Genomic DNA, 15639 nt, shown 5'->3' on the forward strand with positions numbered 1-15639 from the left:
ACAGGCAGACAAGCATGTGGGCTTTCTCATTTGCCATTTCATCAATCATGTATGTTTTTTTAGCAAGCCTATGTTTTTGAATTAAAGCAAACAGAGCCTGCTTCCTCATGCTGACATTGCAGGCAACACTCCTCTTTTGCAGCCATTTCATTAACTTCACTTTTGGTATCATTCCATGTTGGTGTTTTGGCCACTTTTATCTTCCATTTTGGTAGGAGCATTGTCCGTCACAATAGCTGTCTTTGGAGGAAGATTTGGGAGAAATATATTTGGAAACCGCCTTTAAAAGTTTCCAGAATTTAGTTGTGGATTTAGCCTAGAATTTTAGTTTGACCTCATTGATGAACCCCTTCCTCGATCCAACACTTCCAGTAATAAGTATTTTACCACCCCTTAATGCTGACATCATCCTTCTGCCAACATTTACGTGCCGTCATATTACCATCTGTCAAAGTTTCATCCACGTGGAATATTTCAGTCACTGCTACCCTATGATATTTTATTTCTTCAATGAAATCAGACTACCAATTAATAATGCTTCCACACTTTAGCAGTGGAGACCTCTTATTCTGCATTTTTTATATTTGAATGCCATGGACAACAAAATATTCTGCTGAGATTTAATACTCCAAGTCCAACCTATATTTTCTTTGAGTATTGGTCGAGGTTTCCACAGACTGGGAGCGGTCTTCTGCATCAGGTAGAAGTTTTAGATTGGCTGCTTCCAGACACCTCTCAGAATTATGCAACTGGATTTTCCCAGTACATCTTGGCCCAAGTGAAAGAGAAAATAAATGTTAGAAAGTAGGTCTGTATTGTGTGCAGAACATGTTGTTACAAGTAACAAAGTGAATCCCCCAAGGGGAGTATCAACTTGTTGAAACCACTTGTCTAGGTATTACACTGTGCAGCTACAATTAATTGAATAAAAATAATGATGATATAAGAAAAGTCAGTGCTGCAAAATACTAACAGGAATCCTTTACAGATGATTGGAAAAAGTGGTAGAAGCTAATCTGGGGGAAGATTAGTTAGGATTCCGGAGAAATGTAGGAGCACACAAGGCAATTCTGACCCTACAACTTCTCATAGAAGATAGATTAAGGAAAGACAAACCTACATTTATAGCATTTGTAGACTTAAAGGAAGCTTTTGGCAGTATTGACTGGAATTCTCTCAAAGAGGTAAAAAAAAAAATTAAAAAAAAAAGGAGTGAAAGACTTTACAATTTGTACAGGAACCAGATGGCAGTTATAAGAGTCGAGGTGCATGAAAGGGAAGCAATGGTTAAGAAGGGAGTGAGACAGGGTTGTAGCTTATCTCCGACGTTATTCAGTCTGTGCATTGAGCAAGCAGCAAAGGAAATGAAAGAAAAATTTGGAGTAGAAATTAAAGGTCAGGGAGAAGAAATAAAAATTTTGAGATTTGTCGATGACATTGTAATTCTGCCAGAGACAGCAAAGGACTTGGTAGGACAGTTGAATGGAATGGACAGTGGTTTGAAAGGAGGATATAAGATGAATAAGGGTAATAGAATGTAGTTGGAATAAATCAGGTGATGCCGAGGGAATGAGATTAGGAAATGAGACACGTAAAGTAGTAAATGAGTTTTGCTGTTTAGGAAACAAAGTAACTGACAATGGTTGAATTAGGGAGGATGTAAAATGTAGACTGGCAATGTGTGTAGGTACATGGTGAACCCCCCCCCCTCCCCCCCCGATATGGTGAAGTCAAAATTTATGAAAAACAAAAACAAAAAATGAAACAGCGATCGACCATAAGCGTCAGCATAGAAAGACATTAATTATGAATGCACAGTAAGCTGCGGGAAATAAAAAAAAAAGGGTCATCATTCAGTTTTCTTTGTACATGATTTTGTTTCTCACTCTCTTATATGTAGAAGTTCTGTTAAGATGTGCTGCTTGGAGTATGATGGACTATGAGTGTTTTGTATGATATATGTTTTGAAATAAGAGAAGACTTTATATCGGAATTAAGTATTTTTATTGAAGTGAAGTGGAACCACGTAAAGAGGATTTTCTTCATTTATTTGACACGCACTGGTGTCCTTGAAGTCGGCTGCCTGCCTTTACAATTGAAATGTAAGAGAGGAAGTCCGATTAGCCCAAATTCGTACATGCAGAACATTTCTAATAATGCAAATGTAATATACTTTAAATTAAGTCTCTTTCCATTCATGTATCTCTCTTTTTTATTATTATGACCCAAATGACAAAAGCGTTTCTGAAGAAGAGAAATTTGTTAACATTGAGAATAGTTTTAAATGACAAGAAGTTCATCTGAAAGTATTTGTATGGAGTGTAGCCATGTATGGAAGTGAAACATGGACAATAAACAGTTTAGACAAAAAGAGAATAGTAGCTTTTGAAATTCGGTGCTACAGAAGAGTGCTGAAGATTAGATGGGTAGATCACGTAACTAATGAGGAGGTACTGAATAGAAGTGGGGGAAAGAGAAATTCGTGGCACAAGCTAACTGAAAGAAGGGAGACATCAAGGGACCACCAATTTAGCACTGGAGGGAAGCAGTGGGGGTAAAAATCATAGAGGGAGACGCAGAGATGAATACAGTAAGCAGATTCAGAGGGATGTAGGTTGGAGTAGTTACTCAGAGATAAAGAAGCTTGCACAGGATAGAGTAGCATGGAGAGCTGCATCAAACTAGTCTGTGGACTGAAGACAACAACAACAAGAAAGTCAGTATGTCACAAGACCCAAGCCAACTATCTATGGGGTACCCGCTAAGTATCTTTACCACAATGTTTAATGGGAGTTTATAAAAAATTGACTTTTTTATTGGAACTTCAGCCACCTAGTTGATGACAATAAACTCTTCTACACACACAAACAAGATGACATCTTTAAAGTAACTCAGATGAGGGGGAAGGCAGTTTCACTGTCAAACTGAAAAATTTAAACTTAAAATTACCTCTTTTTGCCACCAGTTTCCTATAACTTCACAGGATTTTATTTACAAAATCTGTGAATTCTTCTCACAGATCTGAAGCTTGCCCCCTGTGTATGTCACTGTTCATCTTGTCAGCTGAGAGACAGGAGGTGCAATGGTTTATTTCTGCTCTCTTGATTGCAACATTCAGTGAAATTCTTATTTATTTTTCTTGCTCTAGTCCTTAATGTACTATCCTTTGCTCTTCTCCGAGGAGTGGAAGGAGTATCTGGTGTTGCCCAGGATGGGCCAGCAACTACTTCGTCCCTCAGAGAGAGATGTATTACTTTACTACAAATCATAACAGTTACATAACAATGGCTTCATATGCAAGGTTCTGTATTATATCACTGAGGTCAGCAGCAGCTGGATGCGAACATGAGAGGACTCGATTCAGAACTAGAGCGCCCCCATTCTTCTCTTTGTGAACAAACTGTATTACTTTCAGCACCTGACGTTGGAAAATCATGTGTTGTTGTAGCATTCATAAATGATAAGGGACTATGGTGGAGTGCACTCTGATGACCGTCTTCCATAATGTTTGAAATGGAATTTTGTATCATCGCACAGATCTACCTGGTATGCAGTGTATGGATGCAAAGAGATGGCAGAAACTAGAACACAATATGTCTTTAAATATCATGTGTTTACAGTTTATGTTCCTACACCTGTTCAATTTTCATTAGTTTAGATGTATCCACCACATTAATTTGTACCACTTTGTGTGTGTTAAGTTACAGTGCAATATTTATATGATAGCAGCCAATTAGCTTCTAAAAGAAACAAATGATAGACCTAGATTACATTATGAATCTTACAGTTTCTTTGAAACAAGTGTCGCGGGAAAAGACTTAAGTCCCCTAAAACAAAATTCTTCAGCTCTCCAGGACATTATCGCTGAAGTAATTTCTTCTTCTTCAGAAGTGGAAAAGAAATTTCTGTTTGGAAATGTTGGTGAAGGGATAAAGAACTGTCAACAGTATAATACTTGTATTTGTATGGCTTGACAAAAAAGTCATGGATAACATTTGAAGTCTTGAAAAAGACTCGGTGAAGATAAATTGGAGCCATAAGAAACTTCTAATTTATGTCATTCAAGTTCCCATGTACTTACACGGTTTGCAGTAGTAGTAGTAGTAGCAGCAGCAGCAGCAGCAGCAGCAGCAGTAATAGTGGTACATTTATAGTTTAAATCTGATGAGATAGAAACTGAATGTGGTTTGACATTAAAATTGATTACTGATATTTAAGTAACATGAGTGTCTTATTTCTTTCATAGCATGAGTTTCCAAATTTCCAAGTGGATGTCTATGTTCTCGTGCTTGAAAATGATGGATGTGCTCTAGCAGCTGCTATCAACTCGGCTGCTCTCGCACTAGCTGATGCGAGTGTCCCCATGTATGACTTGGTGTGTGCAGCAACTCTGGTATGTTACTTATAGATGTAGATAAGATGTTCATGTGATCTCATGTCATCTTTCTGAATATTTGCAGATGCTATCTATTTGTGTTAATAATGATTTTTTTTTTCATATCCCTATTGTCATTCCCTCCCACCTCCCCCACCCCCCTATCTTTCCTCATCTGTGCATATATTTGATACTATATTCTATAAATCGTAGAGGGAGACCAAGAGATGACTACATTAAGCAGATTCAGAAGGATGTAGGCTGCAGTAGGTACTGGGAGATGAAGCAGCTTGCACAGGATAGAGTAGCATGGAGAGCTGCATCAAACCAGTCTCAGGACTGAAGACCGCAACAACAACAATTCTTGTTTATTTTCTGGGTTTTCTCAAACATGTATCATGAATAAATTCATTAGTCATCCTTTTAATCTGCCTCTTTTCTAGGTAATTCTAGGTAGCACCATTCTAACATGTGTTTACATAGGGTGCACCAGAAACACCTGATGGTTTTGAAACTAAATCAACATATCAATTGAAAATGTAAATATTTCCTTTTTGATAAAAATAATTCTCTTTTTTATGGAGAATTAGTGTGTGGTGTTATTTCTTGAAAATAACATTTGGTAAGTGTCCACCATGCTGAATAACACATTCATGTAGTCTCTCTGGAAGAGGTAACATAAATCACCACAACATGTTTGGAATCTCACAAATTCAGTCTTTCAGCTTGTTGACAATGATTGGACATTGCTAATAAACTTTCTGTTTAGGATAATCCCACAAAAAAATAATAATGTACTATCAGGTTGCATGAATGAGGAGGCCGGGTTGATGTCCCAAAAGTGAGAAATGACTCTTTCAGGAATCCCATGTGCAATATGGGCTGTCGGTCCATCTTGCTGGAACCATAGGTGGCTATGGGGATCAACTTCATGGTGCAGAGAAGTTTACAACATGGCTGTGTAGTGCTCAGAATTTACTGTTACAAGCCGGCCGAAGTGGCCGTGCGGTTAAAGGCGCTGCAGTCTGGAACCGCAAGACCGCTACGGTCGCAGGTTCGAATCCTGCCTCGGGCATGGATGTTTGTGATGTCCTTAGGTTAGTTAGGTTTAACTAGTTCTAAGTTCTAGGGGACTAATGACCTCAGCACTTGAGTCCCATAGTGCTCAGAGCCATTTGAACCATTTTACTGTTACAGTATGGCCCTCATTGGGGGGGACAAAAACCTATTGAAGGTAAAAAAGCATTAGGCCCATAGTTGTAGGATAAAAGTACCTGTATTATGCTTTGATATTGAGATTTTGAGTTTTCCTTAGGTTCTGTGGTGATAAAGTTTTCCGATAAGATGGCTGTCAAATCTGCTGTGGCTTTTAGTATTTTACATGTTAATACTGTTTCATCTGATAATGTGTAGTGGTTCAGAAAGAGTAGTTGAGTGAGCCATAAATTATGCAGGTAAACAAATATTTTTTTGAAAATTGAAGAATTTATAAACTACCTGCCTCGGTAGCTATAATTGCGGACCACACCAGCTACAACTTTTAGGAATCTGAATTTAAATTTCCTAATTGTGGTACAGTAATAAGCCTAGATTTCAGCTTACGTGTTATAGATTGAGAGATGCAAGGAGTCAGAATAGATTGCAGACACATGGATTTTTGTGCTATTGTGCTAAACACTTTAGAAACAGGATGTGAGAGTAACTTCTTTCACACCCTGGTGATGGAGCTTGACAGGGAGTCTCATTGTTTCACTGCATGCAAGGGCTGCCAAGTTGCTAGCTGCGCGGTCTGAGGCGTCTTGTCACGGTCCATGTGGCTTCCCCTGTCAGAGGTTCGAGTCCTCCCTCGGGCATGGGGGTGTGTGTTGTCCATAGTGTAAGTTAGTTAAGTTAGCTTAAGTAGTGTGTAGGCTTACAGACCAATGACCTAAGTAGTTTGGTCCCATAAGACCTTACCACAAATTTCCAAGTTGTTCATTTCTTGAGATGGAAGCTCCACATCTGGTGTTGGAAGTAAGAGCTAAAAACAGAAAACATCTAAAGCCATGGAAAAACAAGATTCAAAATCAGTTAGCCCCTGTTTTAACCATAGTATGTCATTGATCCCCTGGACAATTAAACTGTGCCCAGTGATTGTATGAGAACACAGGTTGTGCAGAAAGGGTAGCAGATGTGATCCGCAAACTACTGCCAATATCATTGATATTCATCTACTGTAGAATCCTAGAATATAATCTGACCTTCAACATAATCAGGTCCTTCACGACAAGCCTAATGCATTCTGTAAACATCAGTTGCATAAAACCCACCTCATGCTTTCATCATGACATATGAAAGTCCTAGTTAGAGCAAATTGGGTAGATGCAGTACTCATAACTTTCAAGGCCCATTTCACTCATACCCTCATATGAGGTGTCAAACACAATTTGTATCTGGGTAAAAGATTTCTGGTGGGGGACGGCACAGAACCAGTTGGGACTCTTACGGTTCGTATTGTCCATGAATGATCTAGCAATGAACATTAATAGTAACCTAGACTATGTTGCAGATCGCAGCTATCTATAATTAACTACAATATGAAAAAAAAAAAACTGCACATATGTTTAGTCAGATATTTACAAGGTTTGAAAGTCGACCAAAGATTGGCAACTTACGGCCACAGCGTACGGCTTGGTGACGCAAGGATTCCAGACCTGGGGTGTGGTAAGTGCCACCGTGTCCTGTCACTGTAAGCTCTGGACGTGCTTTAGTGACCACCATGTGGTGCAGCGGTGGAACATTGAGTGTCAGAGGGAACGGCAATTGTGGCTTGATGGTCTGGGTTATGAGGATGGTACGAACTTACCACACCTTACCTAGGCATACAGGACTCTGTCTAGGTGGACTTTAATTCTCCTAGCTGTTACCGAGATTGATCCTTTGAAAGAGTGAAAAGAAAAAAGGGTAGTTTTGAGAAGGTTTTGCTCTTCTGTATCCAAAAGGGTTTAGAGGGAACACTGTTAGTGGAAACATCAAATTCCCAGCAAGCAGCTAACCTCCAAAAAGCTAGATGCCTCAGGAGGTATGCAATAGAAACTGAACTGCACAACACCTTGAGCTACAGCAAAGGCGTAACTTGCAGGAATCTGGTTGACATTCCCAAGGAGGAATTGCAAGGTGAGTGGGCTTCAGAAGTTATAGTCGACACGCAAGACATAACGAAAATGGTGGATGAGGATCTTGTCGAGTCCGACTCCTTTATCCTGATATCCATTTGCATGAAACTTCCTGAGCAAGTTAAGGGAAATCTCCTTTGTCTAAGCATGTGCCCTTATGTCCCCAACCCACTATGTGTTTCAAATGCCAGCACTTTGGGCATACTACTCTGGAGTGTAAGGGAGGAATCCCTTCTGGCAAATGTTTATGGTAAGGGCATCCACAAAAGAGTCACTTGTTCATCTCCTCTGAAGTGTGTGAATTAGTCTGGGGCTCACCCTGCCTGGAGTCAGGACTGCAGCGTGTATCTTGAAGAACAAAAGATACAAGAGCTTACGACTAAGAAATGCATCCCATATAACCCGGCAAAAAAGACCTATAAAGCCATGCTGCCCCTAACATTTGCTACCTCCTTTACTTCAGTTCTTACACAGCCAGTGTAGAAAGCCGATGCTGCTACGCAAATGGAGATTGCTTGTGTCATCACTAGTACGTGCATTTGTCAATGCACATTTGCTGCTGAAGTCATTTTGAAGTGAGTTTCACCCAACAATCCCAAACTGGCATGTAGCTCTTGGCGGTTTAAGTACTAGCCAACAGAGGACAACCTCACAGCCTTTCGAGTTGCAAGAGTCGAGGTTCGATACATCAGTAATGAGAGCAAGAGGAGGTCATGGCAAGTGTTCTTGGACTCCATCAACTATTCCACTTCTACAAAAGTATGGGAAGCCATCAGGAGGATTTCCAGTAAACACAGTTGTTTACCAATAGCAGCAATACTGAAACAGAGGTATCTCCAGACAACATCCAGAGACATTGCTCAGATGGTAGCAGACATTTTGCAGCGACTACTGCCAATGCCAGCCAGGATCCAGCATTTCGCCACTACCTTGCAACTGCAGAGAGGGTCAAATTGGACTTGAGCCGATAATTCTGAGTCTTACAACTGCTTTTCTCCATGTGGGAGCTGGAATTGGCGGTCTGAGACTCGTGATACTGCACCAGGCCATGACCTAATCAAGTACTGTATGCTTCGACATTTGCCAACAGCATTAAAGGAAATCTTCCTCATATGTTTTAATTTGATATGGCAGACAGGGCAGTTCCTAACTCGTGGAGAGAGGCAATTCTGAAATCTCTCCTGAAACTAGGAAAGGGCTGCATACATCACAGTAGTTACCAGAGCTTGGCATTAACGAGCTGTGTAGGAATGACCCTGGAGTGTATGGTTAACCATCATCATCTGGTTGTTAGAGACCAGGCATCTCTTTAGCTGCTCTCAGTGTGGATTCTGGAGATTTCAGTCCATTGTCCCTAGGAGGTTTTCCTGCGTAAACATCATTCTCTAGGTATATTCTTTGATGTCAGTAAGATGTACAACACTACTTGGAGATGCAGTATTCTCGTGAAAGTCCATCAATGGTACTTTGGTGACCACCTCATCATCTTCATACGGTTTCTCCTGTCTAAGTGCTTTTTTAGGTCCTGAGTTGGTGACTTGCCCTCGGATTGTTTTGAGCAGGAGAATGGTGTTCTTCCCGCCAGTGTTTTAAGTGTTACCTTCTTTGCCATAGCCATAAACAGTATCATGTGTGTGGTAAGGAGTCGTATACAGTGCTCCTTATTTGTGAACTATTTTGCTATTTTCTGTTCCTCCTCCAGAATTGCATCAAGGACCCATCAGTTGCAAATTACAATGTTGATGTTGGAGGAGCAAGCTGCAAAGACAGGTTTTCAGTTTTGTGAAGATAAGTGTGTGTGTGCATTTTAATCATTTTTGTTGTATTTTTAATTTACCTGCCTGGCATATGAGGGACACCATTCCACATTTTAGAGACTCAGTGAGGTTTCTGGGCCTCACTTTTGATTTGAAACTGTTGTGGGTACCACACCCAAGAGACCAGAAAGCCAGAACCCAACGGCAGTGAATGTCATAAATTGCCTTAACCACAGGTGTTGGGGAGAAGACAGGGCAAGTCGCTCCATTTTTGTAGGGCTTTTGTGCATTCACGGCTAGATGATGGATGCACAGATTGTTGATGCTATCTACCTTGAGGGGATTAGGCTGGCCACAGGTGCTGACAGGACCAGCCCCACACCCAGTCTCTGTGCTGAGGCTGCAGAACTGTCACTCGCCACCCGGCAGCAGCTCCTCATGATGTGTCGGGCATGTAAGTTCCACGTAGCTCCAAATTCACTATCATATCATATCGTTGCTCGACCACATCTGGGAGGCCTTTTCTCCGATTGTTCACGAGCAACAAGGCCATTTGGGATCTGTGTTCGGTATGTGCTGGAGTCACTTTGTGTGGAGCAAGTACAACCCAAATCCAGGGTTTTAACTGTCTGCCATCCTGGTTAATGCAGAGGGACAGAGTAATTTTAGATTTTGTGCAGTACAGGAGAGTTTTCACTCCTGATTTTGTTTTAAATACAATATTTTCTGACATTTTAACTGAGCAGCCATATTCTGCAGTTGTCTTTATGGATGGGTCAAAACGGGGACTCCCTTGGTTGCTATGTTCATTTTCCCTGATCTTGTCCTCAAGGTCAGACTGCCTCGAGACTTCACTGTCTTTGACGTGGAGTTATATGCAATCTTGCAGGCACAGAAGAAGATGAGATATGCTTCAAGTGCTAAATTTCTTGTCTGTTCTGATTCTCTGAGTGCCCTTCACTCTTACAACATTTCTACCCAGCAGATAAAGTAATCTGGAACATCCAGGAGACCCTCCTCCAACTACAATGGTTGGGGAAGGAGGTGTCTTTCTGCTGGGTACCAGGGCACATGAGTATTGCAGGGAACGAAATGGCAGATGTAGCAGCCAAGGAGGTCGTGATCCTCAGTTATGTCAGTGTGCCACCTTTCTGCATGCTATCTCCTCGCGGCTGAGGTACAGAGTCATGTATTGATGGGAAGATGAGTGTCTGAAGTGACAGATTAAAAGATCCATCTAGTAAAGCCCACTACGCGGTCATGGCATACCTCCGTTCAGCTATGAAGGCAGGATGAGGTCGTCCTCACTCAGCTTGACATAGGCCACAGTTCGATGACCTATGGCTTCTTGCTCTGGCGCAACAGTCCTCCATTGTGTGGTGTCTGTAGTGTACAGATCAAATTTTACTAGCTCTTGTTTTATTTTCGGAACAGAGAGCAGAGGCAGAGGCAGATGTGCCAGCAGACCTGCTCTCTATTTTAAGTGACGTTGAAATGAATGTGCTGAGACTTTTATGGTTTTGTGATTTGTCAAAACTTGTTTCCAAAAAAATTTAAGGAGACATTCGTAATGTGTTAACAGGGTGACTTGCTCACCCATGTCAAGTGGTCAGCCAGTCATGTACACTTGTTCGTTGTTTTAGCTCCTCCGTCATTTTACTTCTGTTTTAATCCCTGGTGTAGCCTCTGTCACACTTTCTCCATTGCTTTAAGATATGTGAGGTAGAATGACTGGGTGAGTGAGTGAGTGAAAGATAGAGGTGGGAATGAGTGCCCGAAACTATAACTTGTGAACCTCACAAAATGCAAAAGCATTGTAAGCTAAAACGACAATATCAGTGTCTCACATTTCGAACTAGTCAACTCATACAAATACTTAGTTGTAACAATTTATGTAGATTTCAAATGAAGTGACGACATAGGCTGAATTATAGGGAAAACAAGTGGCAGACTTCAGTTTGTTGGTAGGAAAGTGGGAAAATGCAGTCAGTCATCAAAGGATTTACCTACAAGACACTTGTGTGCCTCCATCTTACATACATCAAAAAAAGTTTTGTATCACCCTGGTTCCCAGAACTCCTGGAGATAGACATTTACTTATGATATTGTATCACAGACACAGTCTCTTTGACTGTTCAGAGATGACACTAAACCTGTCCAAAGATGTAAACAACCATGCATGAGCAGCACCTATTAGACTGATGGGGTCAGACAGCTGGTCAGTTCCAGTCATTCCAACAGGAAGGAGGTACACGGCTCGTGTTGTCTGTAGTTCAACATGCCTAGACAGTCAATACCGCAGTTCAGTCGCGTCTGCATTGTTACTTTGTGCCCGGAAGGGCTCTTGACAAGGGAAGTGTCCAGGCGTCTTGGAGTGAACCAAAGCGATGTTGTTTGGACATGGATGAGATACAGAGAGAGAGAGAGAGAGAGAGAGAGAGAGAGAGAGAGAGGAACTGTCGATGATGCCTCGCTCAGGCCACCCAAGGGCTACTACTCCAGTGAATGACCACTACATATGGATTATGGCTCGGAAGAACCCTGATAGCAATGCCACCGTGTTGAATAATGCTTTTCATGCAGCCACAGGACGTCATATTATGACTCAAACCGTGTGCAATAGGCTGCATGACGTGCAGCTTCACTCCCGACGTCCATTTTTTGCAACCATGTAGCACGATTCATATGGGCCAACAACACGCCAAATGGATCCCTCAGGATTGGCATCACATTCTCTTCACCGACGAGTGTCATATATGCCTTCTACCAGACAATCATCGGAGATGTGTTTGGAGGCTACCCCGTCAGGCTGAACGCCTTAGGCAGACTGTCCAGCGAGTGCAGCAAGGTGGAGGTTCCCTGATGTTTTGGTGTGACATTATGTGGGGCCGACATACACCGCTGGTGGTCATGGAAGGTGCCGTAACAGCTGTATGATACGTGAATACCATCCTCCGACTTATAGTGCAACCATATCGGCAGCATATTGGCGAGGCATTCGTCTTCATGGACGATAATTCGCACCCCCATCGTGCACATCTTGTGGATGACTTCCTTCAGGATAACAACATCGCTCGACTAGAGTGGCCAGCATGTTCTCCAGACATGAACCCTATCGACATACTTGGGATAGACTAAAAAGGGCTGTTTATGGATGACATGACCCACCAACCACTCTGAGGGATCTGGGCCAAATCGCCATTGAGGAATGGGACAGTCCGGGCCTTGATAAACTTGTGGATAATATGCCACGACGAATAAAGGCATGCATCAGTGCTAGAGGATATGCTACTGGGTATTAGAGGTACTGGTGTGTACAGAAATCTGGACCACCACCTCTGAAGTTCTCACTGTATGGTGGTACAACATGCAGTGTGTGGTTTTCATGAACAATAAAAACGGCAGAATTGATGTTTATATTGATCTCTATTCCAATTATCCGTATGGGTTCCGGAACTCTCAGAACCGAGCTGATGCAAAACTTTTTTTGATGTGTGTAGAATGTTGTTAAAAATGTGTGTGACCTGCACCAAATAGGACTGTGAGAGGGATATTGAATGTATACACAGAAGGGCAATACAAATGCTCACAGATTTGTTTGACTTGCAGGAGAGTATGATGGAAATGCTGAATAATCTGAACTGACAGATTCTTCAAGAGAGATGCTGATGTTCTGCAAGAGACTACTTACATACTTTCAAGAACCAGTAGTACATAAAAAATCTGGGTGTATACCCGGCCCATTATTTAATCACTCGGTAATGTCCGTGCTGTTATACTATCATTGCTCATTGTGTGATAGATTACTCCCTTATCTTTTGTACTGAACCAAGATGCAGTACAAATCGTGAAATTGATTTTAATTGTGTGGCACAAGGTTTATGGTTGATAATAACTTTTTATTGTTACTGTTAGTTTTTTCCACTATGACCAAACTACACTGAATACTACATGCTACTGCTGTTAAATGAACCATATGTTTAGCAGTGTAACTAAACCTTGAACAATTTTGTGCAACCAGCTTTCTTATCATCCAAAGGCAAATTACTTCAAAGTCAAATTTTTGCAACCAACCTGTATAATCATCTATTATGACTGCTCACCAGCAACTCTGCCAAATGTCTCTTACTGCCCACAGCGATAAACTAGGGCACATACCAATATTCGGATGAGCTGCGAGAACAGCAACTTCACAGCTTCTGTAGGGACCGTGGAAACTATTACAGCATGCATAGAGACATTTAAGCAGTCATTCTTCATGTGCTACATACACAAATAGAGGCCAAGAGAATCTAATATGTGATACAACAGGAAGTACCCTCTGGCATATGCCTCACAGGAATTTACAGTGGACAGATATAGGTGTACATGCAGTTCTTTTGAACCACACTCTGGCACCTGTAGAAAGCGAACTGCTTACTCTGGTACTATTGAGACCCCCATTCTAAATTACAATACTATTGTCTCTGTAGATGACGGCTGGCGAACTCTCCTCAAGGCACTCCATTGCCTGCATTTACACACACTGGTAGGGACAGGAAAAGATAGTTTTATTTTATGGCCAAGTTTGGTGTTACCTTTTGCCAAATTCATTGCTATTTTTTCAAATTAGTTAGTATTTTTTCTAAATTTGGCATCATTTTCTGCCAAAGCCAGTTTTGTTTTTGCCATTCTTTCCAAATATTCAGAGATTTTTTATCCAGCATGGTGTTATCTTTTTGCAATCTTCAGTGTCGCTTTCTTTCCTTCAGAATTTGACAATGTTTGTTTCACCAAATTCAGCATTTATTTTGCCAAATTTTGTAGTATTTTTGCTAGTTTTGGTGCTATTTTCATTGTCACATCAAAGTTTATTACATGGAAATGAACTGCCACCTGAAGATTCCTCCCAGGGGAAGTGCCACTCTTTGGCGAGTTTTTGCTTGGCTACCACAGGGCTCCAGCCTTTGCAGAATCTTTTCCCTATACTCTTGCTATTCCTTTTCCCCTCCCTTGGGGAACATGTCTGGGATGTTTTTGGAATTTGTTCCCTTTTTTTTCTTCGTTCCCCTTCTCCTATCTTTCCTCCGCTTTGGTACTTGGGTTTTCTCTTTTTTTACTTCCTTCCTATGTGCTCCTGAAGTCTGGCTCGTGTGTCTGTTGCATAACAGGTGACTGGGTAACGCCTAATTCCTAGCCCCAGATCGAGAGGTAGGGTTCGCACCTACCCCCATGGTACAGGCCAGGCCCAGGGAGAGGTGATTGCCTGAGCTGTTACTTTCTCAAATTGTCATTTGGTCCCTCTGCCAGGTGTTCGGGAGGTGTGACCTGAGTCAGATGCACCCCCCATTCTGAAGAAGCCCCCCAGTTGGAAAGAGTGCACTATCGGAGACACTGGCAATCATGTGGGATATTTTTGCCAAGAGCTAATCATCTTCTTCACAGTCTACATCTCCTAAATCTACCCGGAATGAGGCTAACAATTCAAAGACCCTCCCAGCTCTACCCCAGTTCCTTGTGGTTTCACATGCTGAAGATGGTCAGTCCTTCGCTGCAGTAAATCCGTTTATTATTCAGATAGGTATTGATGCATTTGCTGTTCTGTGAAATCCTGCTTTTGTTTACACAATGGCACTTTTCTTTTGGAGGCTACTTCTGATTCTCAAGCACAGCAACTGCTTGCAGCTTCACTCCACCGTTGCTATCATATTTGTGTTGAAGCCCATCGAACACTGAATTCTTTGCGCGGTGTTATTTACACTAGGCTGCTGGATGGTCTGGCCAAGGCAGATATCCAAACATACCTCTCTGATCAGGGCGTCATTGCAGTGCATCGAGTGATAAAAAAGATAGATGCATCCTTAGTGCCCTCATGCACTCTTTTTCTCATGTTTGATAGAGTAGTGCTTCCAACAGAGATCAAAGCAGACTGTGAAATTATCACAGTCTGACAATACATTCTGAACCCGATGCACTGCTGCCAGTGTCATTGTTACGACGACTCTCGAATGTTCTGTAGAGACCGGGCCAAATGTGTAACGTGTAGTAGGGATGCTCATGAGGGTGATTGTCCCCATCCTCCTCCTCCTCCTCCTCCTCTCTGCTGTATCAATTGCAGTGGCGACCGTGCACCCTCCTCCCAAGATTGTCCTATGTATCTCGATGAGCGGGTCATCCAGGAAATCCAAGTCAAGGAAGAACTACCTTACCCTGTCACTTGCAACTTATTGGCTAGTCGGGAAACCTGCATTTTACCATCTGGCACTTATAGTACTGTGCTTGCTACGTCGCGCTCCATGAAGGACATGGCCACACTGACATGCAACCTCAAATTCAGCATCGCAGTTGTAAAATCGCCCAGTGGCCTCGTAGT

General features: G+C 41.9%; 1 protein-coding gene across 1 annotated transcript in view; it reads left to right on the forward strand.

Annotated features, from left to right (window-relative positions):
* LOC126416424 (exosome complex component MTR3-like) overlaps window positions 1-15639 on the forward strand; it is a 31647-nt gene that overhangs the window by 9082 nt on the left and 6926 nt on the right. The window contains exon 3 of the mRNA XM_050084144.1: window positions 4247-4393. Within this exon, the coding sequence (XP_049940101.1) occupies window positions 4247-4393 (147 nt within the window). The remainder of the gene's footprint in view (window positions 1-4246; window positions 4394-15639) is intronic.

The sequence above is a fragment of the Schistocerca serialis genome, chromosome 8 (assembly GCF_023864345.2).
Source record: "Schistocerca serialis cubense isolate TAMUIC-IGC-003099 chromosome 8, iqSchSeri2.2, whole genome shotgun sequence".
NCBI classification, from domain to species: domain Eukaryota; kingdom Metazoa; phylum Arthropoda; class Insecta; order Orthoptera; family Acrididae; genus Schistocerca; species Schistocerca serialis.